At 37.9% G+C, this 12,932-nt stretch overlaps 1 protein-coding gene across 7 annotated transcripts in view; it reads left to right on the top strand.

The window, feature by feature from the left end:
• Positions 1–12,932, top strand: part of LRRC28 (leucine rich repeat containing 28) — a 158,462-nt gene that overhangs the window by 86,161 nt on the left and 59,369 nt on the right. For 6 of the 7 annotated variants that reach the window (XR_014313231.1, XM_082736497.1, XM_082736494.1 and 3 more), the window contains one exon: positions 11,301–11,507. The exons of the other annotated variant lie outside the window; for it this stretch is intronic. Coding sequence is in view for 5 of the 6 variants with exons in the window: in XM_082736494.1 (XP_082592620.1) it covers positions 11,301–11,507 (207 nt within the window). In the remaining variant the exon portion in view is untranslated. The remainder of the gene's footprint in view (positions 1–11,300; positions 11,508–12,932) is intronic. 7 annotated transcript variants of the gene reach the window in all.

The raw sequence follows: 12,932 nt of genomic DNA, 5'->3' as shown, positions 1-12,932 counted from the left end.
GCCTACCCACCCCCCACAACCACTGTTCTGTTCTCTGTATCTTAAACGTTTTTTTAAAGATTCCACATGTAAGGGGGATCTTATGGTATTTTTCTTTCTCTGACTTACTTCACTTAGCATAATGCCCTCAAGGTCCATCCATGTTGTCACAAATGGCAAGATTTTATTCTTTTTTATGGCTGAATAATATTCCATTGCAGGTTTTTTTTTTTAATGCATTCATCTATCCATGGATAGTTACATTGTTTCCACACCTTGGCTATTGTTGCAGTGAACATGGGGGTGCTTTTGAGTGTTTCTGTTTGCTTTGGATAAGTGTGCAGAAGTGGAATCTTTAGATCATATGGTAATTTTATTTTTATTTAATTTATTTCTTGAGGAACCGCCATACTGTTTTCCATAGTAGCGGCACCAATTTATATTCCCACCAAAAGTGCATGAGGATTCCCTTTTCTTTTCAACACTTGTTATTTCTTTTGATAATAACCAATCTAATTGGTTTCAGCATTGTGGTTTTGATTTGCATTTCCCTAATAATTAGTGAAGTTGAGAATCTTTATGTGTGTCCATTGTCTGTATGTCTTCTTTGGAAAAATGTTTACTCAGATCTGCCCATTTTAAAATCAGATTGTTTGTGATTTTTTGCTTTTGAGTTGTAGGAGTTATATTGTTATTATTGTTTTTGTGTATTTCCCCCTTACCGAATATATGACTTGCAAATATTTTTCCCACTCACACATAGCCTTTTTGACCTGTTGATGGTTTCCTTTGCTGTGCAGAAGTTTTTTAGTTTGATACAGTCCCACTTGTCTTTGCTTTTCGTGAAAGGTTCAAAAAATCACCAAGATCATTGTCAAGGAGCTTACTGCCTGTTTTCTTCTAGGAGTTTTATGGTTTCAGGTCTTACATTCAAGTCTTTAATCCATTTTGAGTTTACTTTTGTGTATGGTGTAAGATAGTGGCCAGTTTCATTCTTTTCAATGTGGCTGTCGAGTTTTCCTAACACCATTTACTGAAGAGACTATTCTTCCTTCATTGTGTATTCTTGGCTCCTTTGTTATAAATTAATTGACCATCTATGCATGGGTTTATTTCTGGGCTCTCTTTTCTGTTCCATGGATTTATATGTCTGTTTTATGCCAATACCATGCTTTTTTATTACTATTGCTCTGTAATACAGCTTGAAACCAAGGGATATGATACCTCCAGCTTTGTTCTTATTCAAAATTGCTTTGGCTTTTTGGGTATTTTGTGTTTCCATACAGACTTCAGGATTTTATGTTCTATTTCTGTGAAAGATGGCCGTTGATGTTTTGATAAGGATTCCACTGAATCTGTAGATTGCTTTGGGTAGTATGGACATTTTAACAATATACTTTAAATTCATGAGCACAGTGTATCTTTCCATTTATTTGTATTTTCCTCAGTTTCTTTCATCAGTGTCTTACAGTTTTCAGTGCACAGGTCTTCGACCTCCTTGGTTTAATTTATTTTTAGGTTATTTTTCTTTTTGATGCAATTGGAAAGGAAATTGATTTTTTAAATTTTTTTATTATAATTTTTTTTATTTTTTATTGACATATAATGTATTATTAGCCCCAGGCATACAGGTCTGTGAATCTCCAGGTTTACACACTTCACACTTCACAGCACTCACCATAGCACATACCCTCCCCAATGTCCATAACCCAACCACCCTGCCCCTACTCTCCTCCCCTGGCAATCCTCAGTTTGTTTTGTGAGATTAAGAGTCTCTTATGGTTTGTCTCCCTCCTAATTCCATCTTGTTTCATTTATTCCTTTTCTACCCCCAAACCCCCCACGTTGCTTCTCAACTTCCTCATATTAGGGAGATCATATGATAATTGTCTTTTCTCTGATTGACTTATTTCGCTGAGCATAATACCCTCTAGTTCCATCCACATCATCATAAATGGCAAGATTTCAGGAATTTTTTTTTAATTTCTCTTTCTAATAGCTCATTATTAGTGTATTAAAATGAAACAGATTTTTATGGATTTTTTTATGCTGGAACTTTACTGAGTTTGTTTATTAGTTTAACAATATTTTAATGGAGTTATTAGAATTTTCTGTGTATGTTATCTGCAAATAGCGACACTTTTACTTTTTTCTTTCCAATGGGGATGCCTTTTATATTTTTTTCTTGCCTAATTGCTCTAACTGGGACTTCCAATAATATGTTTAATAAAAGTGATGAGGATAGGTATCCTTGTCTGTTCCTCATCTTAGAAGAAAAACTTTTAGCTTCACTGTTGAGTATGATGTTAGCTGTGACCATCATATAAGGCCTTTAATGTGTTGAGGTAAATTTCCTTTGTACCCACTTTGTTGAAAATTTTTATTATAAAACAGTGTTTAATTTTGTCAAATGCTTTTTCTGCATCAATTGAGGTGATCATATGATTTTTATCCTTCATTTCGTTAATGTGGTGTTATTACATTGATTGATTTGAAGATGTTGAGTCATCATTGCATCCCCGGAGTTAGAATCCACTTCCTCATGGGACAGGATCCTTTTAATGTATCATTGAATTCAGTTTGCTAATATTTTGTTGACACTTTTTGTGTCTGTTCTTCAGGAATATTGGCCTGTAATTTTCTTTTCTTGGGGCTTCTCTCTCTGGTTTTGGTATCAAGGTAATGCTGGCTTCATGAAATGATTTTGCAAGTTTTTTGCGAACTCTGTTTTTCTGGAACAGTTTGAGTAGGATTGGGATTATTTTTTCTTTGTATAGTCAGTAGAATTCACCAGAAAAGACATCTGGTCCTGGATTTTTGTTCATTGGGAGGTTTTTGATTATTGATCAGTCTCCTTACTAGTAAAGGGTGTGGTATATTCAGATCTTTTGTTTCTTCATGATTCATTCTTGGTAGGTAGATTATCCATTTCTTTTGGATTGTCATATTTGTTGTCATATTATTGTTCATAGTAGTCTTGTGTGATCCTTTATGTTTTTGTGGTATCAGTTCTAAGTCTCCTCTTTTATTTTATTTCTGATCTGATTGATTTGAGTCCTCCTACTTTTTTCTTGTGAGTCTAGCCAAAGGTTTGTCAGTTATGTTTAGCTTTTCAAAGAACCAGCTCTTAGTTTCATTGATCTTTTCTATTTTTAATTTCTATATCATTTATTTGTGCTCTGATCTTTATTATTTCCTTTTTTCTGTGAACTTTGGGCTTTGTTCTTCTTTTTCTAGTTCCTTAAGATACAAAAGTAAGTTTTTTTATTTGAGTTTTTTCTTGTTTCATGATGTAGGTGTTTTTTGCTGTGAACTTCCCTCTTAGAACTGCTTTTGCTATATACCTCATAAGTTTTGGTATGTTGTATTTCTGTTTTCTTTTGTCTCAAGGCATTTTTTAAAAATTTCTCTTGATTTCTTCTTTGACTCACAATTGTTCAGTTACATGTTATTTAATTTCTACATATTTGTGAATTTTCCAGTTTTCTTCTTGTAATTGATTTTCACGGGTTTTTTGTTTTGTTTTGTCACTATCATCATGCTTTCCTTCTTTGAACTTGTTCTTTCTATTTTTTAATAATAAATAAAATAACAAATATAAATAAATAATAAATATAATAATAAATAAAAATAAAATAAAATATTTTATTTATTTACTTGACAGACAGAGAACACAAGTAGGCACAGTGGCAGACAGAGGGAGAGGGAGAAGCCGGCTCTCCGCTGAGAAGGGAGCCCAATCTGGTGCTCGATCCCAAGACCCTGGGGGTCATGACCAGAGCCCAAGGCAGCTGCTTAACCAACTGAGCCACCCAGGCACCTCGAACTTGTTCTTTTTAATTCGTTCATTCATTTATTTGTTCCTTCCTTCCCTCATTCCTTTCTCTCCTCCTTCCTTCCTTCCTTTTCTAGGCCCAGTGTGGGGCTTGAACTCATGATCCTGAGATCAAGAGTCACATGCTCTACCCGGCTGAGCCAGCCAGGCGCCACTTTTTTATTTCTTTCAGTGTATTTATTAGAGCTCGTTTGAAGTAATTGTTTGCTAAATTCAACATCTGGGTACACTTAGAATCATTTTCTATTTACTCATTTTTTTCCTGAGTATGGGTTATACTTTCCTTTAATGCATGTTTTGTAATTTTTTAAAATAGACATTTTAAATAATATATTAGTAGGAATTCTGAATTCTGATTTTCCCCCCACCTGAGAATTATTGCTATTTCTATTTACTTATTTGATATTCATAGTAATTTGCCTTGACTAAAAATATGAAATCCATTTCCCCACAATTTGTGACCATTGATGTCTCTGTGGTGATGTCTCTATGTTCTTTTTTCCCTCCTTATTTTTGTTCTTATTTTTAAGCTTAGCTTATTAGGATTTGTGCCTGTTTCTGTGTATCTTGGCGGTTGAACACTTTGAGGTATGGCTTCTGTCCTCTTTCAATAGATGTGTGTGGGTTCAAAAGCCCATTTACATTTAGGCAGTAATAGAGTACAAGAGTACCCTATTATTTTCTGTTGGGCTGCTTCACTGTTAAATTTCTGGCCTACCTGCCCAATTTATTGCTTGCTTCAACCAAGAACATGCCTCAGCCTCTCATGTTCACTTGCAACCAAGATTGTTACTAATTATTAAGGACAGTACTAGGTGTGGGTTTTTCACCTTTTGTTCCAGATCACGTCAGCCCCCTCCAGTGGTGAAACTGCCGGTTGTTTGCCCCCTGCCCAGGCTTCTTAGGACTGTTGTACTAACCAGGCTGGGTGGAAGGATGGGAACCACCCCAAGTGAGCCTGTCACATACTTCTCTTCTTCTTATTGGAAGTGTCATAGTTTTTCATGAATATGTGCTTTTCCATTTGGTCAGTTTCCAGAGTACTGAAACGGTTGCTTTTGACAATTTCATGTAATTTTATAGTTACTTTCTGGGCAGAGGATTTGGCAGCCTCCTCACTCCATTTGCTGGAAGGTCCAGCTTTTCTTTTTGTTTCTTTTTTGGTTATGGTTTGCCTGGCATGTGTTTTTATCACTTTATATTTAATCTACCCATGTATTTATATTTTAAATGGATTCCTTTTATACTAGCATCTTGTATTTAATCCAGTAATCTCTTTTCATTGGTATCCTTGGGCTATTTGCTTTTTAATGTTATTATTGACCTTATTAGATTTAGGCTTACTGTTTTATTATTAGTTTTCTGTTTGTCACCTCTGATTTCGTCTTTTTATTCCTTCTTTACTGCCTTTCTTGTTATTACTCAAACGTATTTTAGTATTCTGTTTGAATTCATTTATTGGCTTTTGGGGCTTATCTTTTTATTCATTTTGTTGTTTTGAAGATTTTATTTATTTATTTATTTGAGAGAGAAAGAAAAAGAGAGTGCACACAGGTTGGGGGAAGAGCAGCGGTGAGCTGAGAGTGGAGCCTGACTTGGGGCCTGACCCCAAGATCATGACCTGAGCTGAAATCAAGAGTTGGATGCTTAACTGACTAAGCCATCCAGGTATCCCAGGCTTATCTCTTTTCTGCATTAGAACTTACATTATAGATATCTTTCAAAATCTACTTGGAAATTTCTTTTGCTTTCCTCCATCAACCTTTTATTGTTATACTTACCAGAAGTAGTACATCTGTATACACTGAAAATCATATCAGTGATGTTACGATTTTTGCCTTCAGCAGTCATGCACATCTCGAAACACTTAAAAGGAGAAAAATAAATAGTCTATTGTATTTACCCAGTTTCAGTAACTCTTACATTTGAAGACATAATGGCATAACAGAAAATTTGGTGAAAGACATACATTTATAGATTTAAAGAGCTCAGCTAAGGGACGCCTGGGTGGCACAGTGGGTTAAGCCACCGCCTTTGGCTCAGGTCATGATCTCAGCGTCCTGGGATCGAGTCCTGCTCAGCGGGGAGCCTGCTTCTCTCTCCGCCTCTGCCTGCCACTCTGCCTGCTTATGTGCCCTCTCTGTCTTTCTCTTTCTCTCTCTCTGACAAATAAATAAATAAATAAATAAAAGCTTAAAAAAAAAAAAAAACTCAGCTAAGAGGGCCTGACTGGCTCCATCAGTAGAGCATGTGATGCTTGATCTTGGGGTTGTGAGTTCAAGCCCCACGTTGGGTATAGAGTTTACTTTAAAAGCTCAGCTGACCCCAACTAAGATAAATTCAGAAAAGTCATTTATAGATACATCATAATCAACCTGCTAACAACTAAAGTTAAAGAACCAATCTTGAAAGCACCTGAAGAAACCACGATTCAGATGACTGTAGGGTTTTCCTTGGACACCATGAAGGCTGGAAGACAATAGAACAGCATCTTTAAAGTACTGAGGGGAAAGAATGGTCACCCCAGAGTTCTGTATCTAATCAAAATAATCTTTAGGAATTACAGTGGTAGAAGGACACTCCCAGGTAAAGGAAAACTAAGAGAATTTGTTGTCAGCATACCTACTCTACAAGAGATGCTCCAAGTTTTTCAGTCTGACTGATGTGACAGAAGCAGGAATCTTGGATTTTCAGGAATGAAGGAAGAGTTACTTCATCTTGTTGCCCTGGCCTCGGTGTCATCTTCAGACTTGAGCACTTTTGCTAGATTTATGTTGGCTGAGTGTTTTCAAGTTTTTAACTGGAGCCCACACTTTGGATTCTGTTTCTTTATTTCTACCTGATTTGCTACACCAGGCTTATTTTGTATTTCTTGTATTTAAGTTAGAATCTTAGATAACTCTTGTTTGACCCAATTGCTTTCTAAACATGTACTCCCCTCCCCCACACCAACAAAAAGAAAGGAAGATAGGAAGGAAGAAAGAAAAAAGAGGGAAACAACCATTAAAGACTCTTAAAGAGGGGCGTCTGGGTGGCTCAGTGGGTTAAGCCTCTGCCTTTGGCTCAGGTCATGATCTCAGGGTACTGTGATCCAGCCCCGCATCGGGCTCCCTGCTCAGCAGGGAGGCTGCTTCCTCCTCTCTCTCTGCCTGTCTCTCTGCCTACTTGTGATCTCTGTCAAATAAGTAAATAAAATCTTTAACTAAAAAGACTGTTAAAGGATAAACTGAGGGTGGGGGCGCCTGGGTGGCTCAGTGCGTTAAAGCCTCTACCTTCAGCTCAGGTCATGATCCCAGGGTCCTGGGATCAAGCCCCGAATCGGGCTCTCTCCTCAGCAGGGAGCCTGCTTCCTCCTCTCTCTCTGCCTGCCTCTCTGCCTACTTGTGATCTCTTCTGTCAAATAAATAAATAAAATCTTAAAAAAAAAAAAAAAAGAATAAACTGAGGGGGATGAAGGAGAGTGGGGGGTGGGCTAGATGGGGATGGGCGTAAAGGAGGCCAGTAGATGTCTTGAGCACGGAGTGTTGTATGTGGATGATGAATCACTGAATTCTGCTCCTGAAGCCAACATTGCACTATATGGTATCTAACTAGAACTTGAATAAAATTTTGGCAAAAAAAAATATACTTTGCATTGACTGAGCTTAAGCAAGTATATTTCTTAATCAATTGTTGAAGTTAGGATGCCATTTGTAGTCCTAGATTTGCATCCTAGTATAAAATGGTCATAAAAATTATGCTTAATTGAGTCTATCTGAGAAGCTATTTAATTTTTATTTCTCTCTTTCCCACATACTTTCACGGTTTGACAAAATCATTAATTTCCTAATCACATTATAGACAGTATTCAACTCAGTGCTTTAATGGGAATAATAGCTCAAGTTTTTTATAACACTTGAAAAGGCCAAAATATTGTAAGCTACTAAGAATAATGTCCTTTTGTTGTACTCATGCATTTAATATGTGCAGTCCTGCATGTTTCAGATTTAATAAAATGCTTTTATTCATCTCACATAGGAAGTAAGAAATGTCAATTTTTCATTCTCTTTCCCATCCCTCAGTACTTTGACCTTTGGTACTGACATTATGTGTGTTCCTTTTTTGGTCAAAAGTGTTATTAATTTTAATCTCTGAAATATGTGTGCATGTCTGCCAAAGCAGAGTGTAAATATTGATCTGTTACCACTGTAAAAAGTAAATCATCACATTATGGAAAACTTAGAATCATAATCAAATATTATTTCCCCATCTCACAATACAGTAAGGCAATGCTGAATTGAAATGGTGGGCAGTTGGGGTGCCTGGGTGGCTCAGTTGGTTAAGCTCCCAACTCTAGGTTTCAGTGCAGGTCATGATCTGAGGGTCTTGGGATTGAGGCCTGTGTAGGGCTCCTGCTCAGTGCACAGTCTCCTTGTCCCTCTGACTCCCCGTCCCTCCCTTCCCCCACTCGTGTCTGCTCACATGCTCCCTTGTTCTTTCTTTTAAATAAATAAATAAGTCTTTATTGGAAGAATAAAATGGTGGGCAGTCGCAAGCTTTAGTAATTTTTGCGACCATAACCAAACACTCTTTTACACGTTTAGTTGTTTTGTAACCAGTGATTAAAATAATTGATTTTGCTTGCTCCCATGGGATTTTTAAATACATTTTTTGAATTTCTTTCAATATGTGGTTTAATAGAGACTGCAATTCAGAAGTATTGATATAATTTTAACTTTTTCATTAAAAAATTTAGTTTTTAGGACTGGCATCACCATACTTAGAGTATAAGAATCTAGAAGCTTTAACATTATCTTTGACCATTTTTTTCTTCCACTGTTTTCTGTTTCTAATCAAGCGTACCTGATGCTTTTCTTAAAATACCTCTGGAATTCTTTACATTTGTCACACTGCTGGTGTTCTAGTCAAATGTCTACTTGCTTTCTCAGCCAAGAATCCCTTTCCATTCCACTGCTTTTTATATATCCATCATTCTGGTTTCTAATAAAGAGTGCTGTTATTCTGGAGGAATCTGTAGGACATGTCAGTTTCTCACTGCCGTGAGTCCACGCATCTCTCCCCAGTTTCACTGTCACTAGTGTCTGCATGAAGGCCTCACAAGGAACTCATTTCCTACTCTTCTCCCATGGGTGTCTTTGATGCTTGTTAGGCTCCGAACAGCCCTTGGCCTGCTCCATTATTATTTCACTTCCGTTCCTTTCCTGGTCTCTCAGCCCCGCCCCCAAGCCCTGCTGGCAGCGCTGTGTCCATTTTCCTCTTCAGCTATTCAAGTACCTGGCTCCTCCAGTACATTTTGCAAAAGTTTCTTCCACCTCTCATCTACCTCTTCTTCCTCTGACCTCCTATCACACATCATCTCTCTCTCTCTCTCTCTCTTTTTTTAAGGATTTTATTTATTTTAGAGAGAGAGAGCAAGAGAGCACATGTGAGTGGGAGGAGGGGCAGAGAGAGAGGAAGAAAATCTCAAGCAGACTCTGCCTTGAGCCCAGAGCCTAAGGTGGGCCTTGATCTCAGGACCCTGACATCATGATCTGAGCCACCCAGTTGCCCCAAACATTGTTGCTTGTATGCCCAGAGATTCTCAATGGCAGATACCTTGTCGTATTCTCTCTGCACCTTGACCCCATAGTGTGTAGCTGATTGGTTGCACATCTGTCCTGTTTCAGTCCTATAGTCACTTTACAAAGCAAGGTGAGGAAGGTTTCTAGTTGCTGCTCATCCAGTGCTAGGATGTGATGATTCCTCCCTCAACTCCCTCACCTTACACATCCCAAATTAGAAGCATTTTGTGTGTGTGAATTAGGTAGGTAGATTGGCAGGCATATCTAACTGAAATACTGTGCTAATGGAACCAAGAATGAAATTGACTCCCGTGTGCATCAGTTAGGATCAAACAGAACAAAACTCCAATTAAACACCACAGACAGTTCCCTGAATCCTCCCTGCCCATATTCAAATGCTTACATTGCTCAGCAGGAGGGAAATTGGACAATGAAGTATGAATATCCCAGCATAAATCCCTTGTAATGTTATAAAAATAACTAGAAATCAATACATTTTGTACTTGTATTACTTTTATTAAAAATAGTTACTAAAAATGCTCTGGGTAACTGTCTCTAACGAAGACTGACAAACTTCTTCTGCAAATGGCACGATAATAAATATTTTTAAGCTTTGCCGGCCACATATGGTCTCTGCTACATATTCTTTCTTGTTCCTGTTTTTGCTGGGTTTTTTGGCCATCTTTTAAAAATGTAAAAACTAGTTTGCAGACCGCATAGAGAGTTTGCCTGGGAGCCCGAGTTTGCCAGCTCCTGGTCTATAGCAGTAAGAAAACGTAGTTTGTGTAACCGGGCATCCCATAGGGGAGATTTTCTGTCCAGGAGAGAAGACATTGCTAATAGTAACCCAAGCCCTGAACAAACTGGGATGTGCCTAGGTGGGGGCAATAAAGTGGTGGGAACATGGGAAACCTTACCCTGAGGGGAATGGCTTATGGAACAGCCTCAGGATTAGAGAAAGCAGAGAGACACCCTCCGTGGACTTCAACTTGGAAGTTCCACAATGTGGAAGAGGTAGACTTGCCCTACACGACCCTTGCCGTGGAGCCTTGAGCAGATGAAACTCACAGAATAAAGGTCCATTCCCTAGAGACTGCTTAGCAGCGCTTTCTGTGCCCGGAGAGGCTTCATGGTGGTGATTTTTTCCTGAAAAGGGTGAAGTACCTTGTAAAGAACTTCCTAACCTTCAGAACCAGGGATTTGCCAAAATAAGAAACATAACTGTACTCACCATGGAACAGATTACTAGAATCGGTGTCATTAACGGAATATTCAAGTGAATGGAAAGACTTCATTTGGATGGAATGAAAGTAAATCTTCCTAGGATGTGTACACTTGGAGTGGGTTTTTAAAAAAGGAACCACGTGGCTGAACAGTGTCTAAAACTGTTGCCTACCAACAATTTCATCTCATTATATTCTTCGCCATTGTGAACATTTCCAAGAGGCATCTCAATTCTCAGGCCACATAGTTTTCTGTCTAGTTCACATAAACGAAGTGCACTTGCTGGGTTACTATAATTTGTTTCTAAGTCTTCTACTATGTACTTAGAAGGGAAAATCACAAGAGCAGCAAAGCCCAGGTACCTGGAAGTCACCGTAAGTGTTCTTTTCCTACGCCAGCAACAACTTTTGATTCATCAAGAAGCAGAAACCATAGTAACAGACTTCTGGCTCATATTCGCTACTTTGTGTCTCTCCTTTTTCCAGGCCAGCATTCTTCTCCATTAAAACAAAACAAAAAAAGTTCTAGCAGGCTAATTTAAAGATACCTACCTCTGCCAGATTGTTTGCTTACCTTGGCATTCACGTCTATGAAATTGCCGCAGCGACTGATTTTATTTGTTTTGAACTGTTAACAGTATTGATTCATTTTATTTAATCTAATCAGGATGCGATTTATCTTAATTCTGATTTTGGTTGTAGAGGTTGGCGATTTGAAGGAGCTGCAGACACTAGACATTTCTACCAATCGTTTGCTAAATTTACCCGAGAGGCTTCACATGTGCCTTTCTCTGCAGTACCTCACCGCGGACCGCAATCGTCTATGGTGCGTGCCGCGTCATCTCTGCCAGCTGCCCAGCCTCAACGAGCTCTCCATGGCTGGAAACCGTCTCGCATTTTTGCCACTTGGTAAGTGATCGTGTTTGGCTGGCAAAGCCAAAAAAGCCAAAGACAGAGACAGAAAGCCTTTGTCTTGACTAGGAAGGATAGGGTAGTTTCCTTCATTCTGCTTATCTTCAATTGCCTCTCTAATCCACTTTTGCCCTGAACAAAGCGTCAATCCTGGTTAACAAAGTTGATTTCAGCCCAGGATTTCATATGATAAAACGGAAATCTGTACGTAAATGTGGCTTAGAGACAAAATACAGGTGATAGGAGATGATGTACTCGAATGAAAGCATGTATGTATGTATATATAAGACCACAAAATTGATGGGGGATATTGAGCAATATGAAAGGATAGCTACTGGTATAAAGCTATCTGTCTAGATGTTGAATTCTACAGAGAAAAATTTGTATTGGTTATCCTAATGATTAGTATTGTCGGATAACCAGACTACACAATTTTTAAAAACTTTACAATTGGCTGAACTGCCTGCTGAGCTAGAAATGTCACCCTGGCTAACACATAACATATTATTCACCGTAGATTTCTGTGGCAGGCCCATTTTAATAAAAGAATACATTTATTTTCACTGAGAATTGCATTATTTTGTTAACTTGTAAGAAACAAAGGTGCCATTAAAAAAAAAATTAAAATAGGAAGCCCCACAGAACCCTACACTGTCATAGTAAGCCTCCTATGATTGTACTCATGAAAGCATTTTTTGTAATGAATAATTTATCCCTGATGGCAGTGAAGTGAATAATTTACTAGTCCCTGAGAGGAAATATTTTCTACCATAATACAGTACACATATTATTTTCAATTAAAAATAACTGGGAAATCTGAAAATCAGTTTGAGTAATACTGAATAATTATCCAATTTTAAAAATTACTTTTCTATAAATATAATTAAATTTTGTACTTATAAAATTAGCAAAATGAAATAAGACCATTTCAGAAGCAAGTTACATTTCTAAGAAACCAGAGTTTTCTTTCAAGTGAGAAAAATATCAAGTATAAATAGATTTAAAAAATAAAATGCCTGCTGGGTAAACCACAGGTTGTGAAACCATTGCAGCAGTCAGGCACCAACCTACAAATCCAAAGATCCAGGTTCTCACCTGGTTTCCCCCACCTTGCAGTGCATGCCCTGGAGTAAACCACCAGAGCATCTCTGAGCTTCATTGACCTTATCTGTAAACCAGAAATAATAACATTTATCTTGTTGACTTTAGAGTTATTTTGAAGTCCAATAAGATAGCGTGTCTGTAAGAACGCTACAGCCCCGTAAAAATGCAGATAACTCAACTGAGAAGATAGAGCTTTGGGATTACCATATCCTGCTTTTTAAAAGTTTCCATCCTCCTCATAGTCATACCCTCTCTAGTAACCCCTGAAACTTGTATTTACCACTTTCTAAGAGCTGCTGCCTGTACCGATGCCAACTC

This window comes from Mustela nivalis (assembly GCF_964662115.1).
Source record: "Mustela nivalis genome assembly, chromosome: 6".
NCBI lineage: Eukaryota > Metazoa > Chordata > Mammalia > Carnivora > Mustelidae > Mustela > Mustela nivalis.
This window is presented reverse-complemented; position numbering and strand designations above follow the sequence as displayed.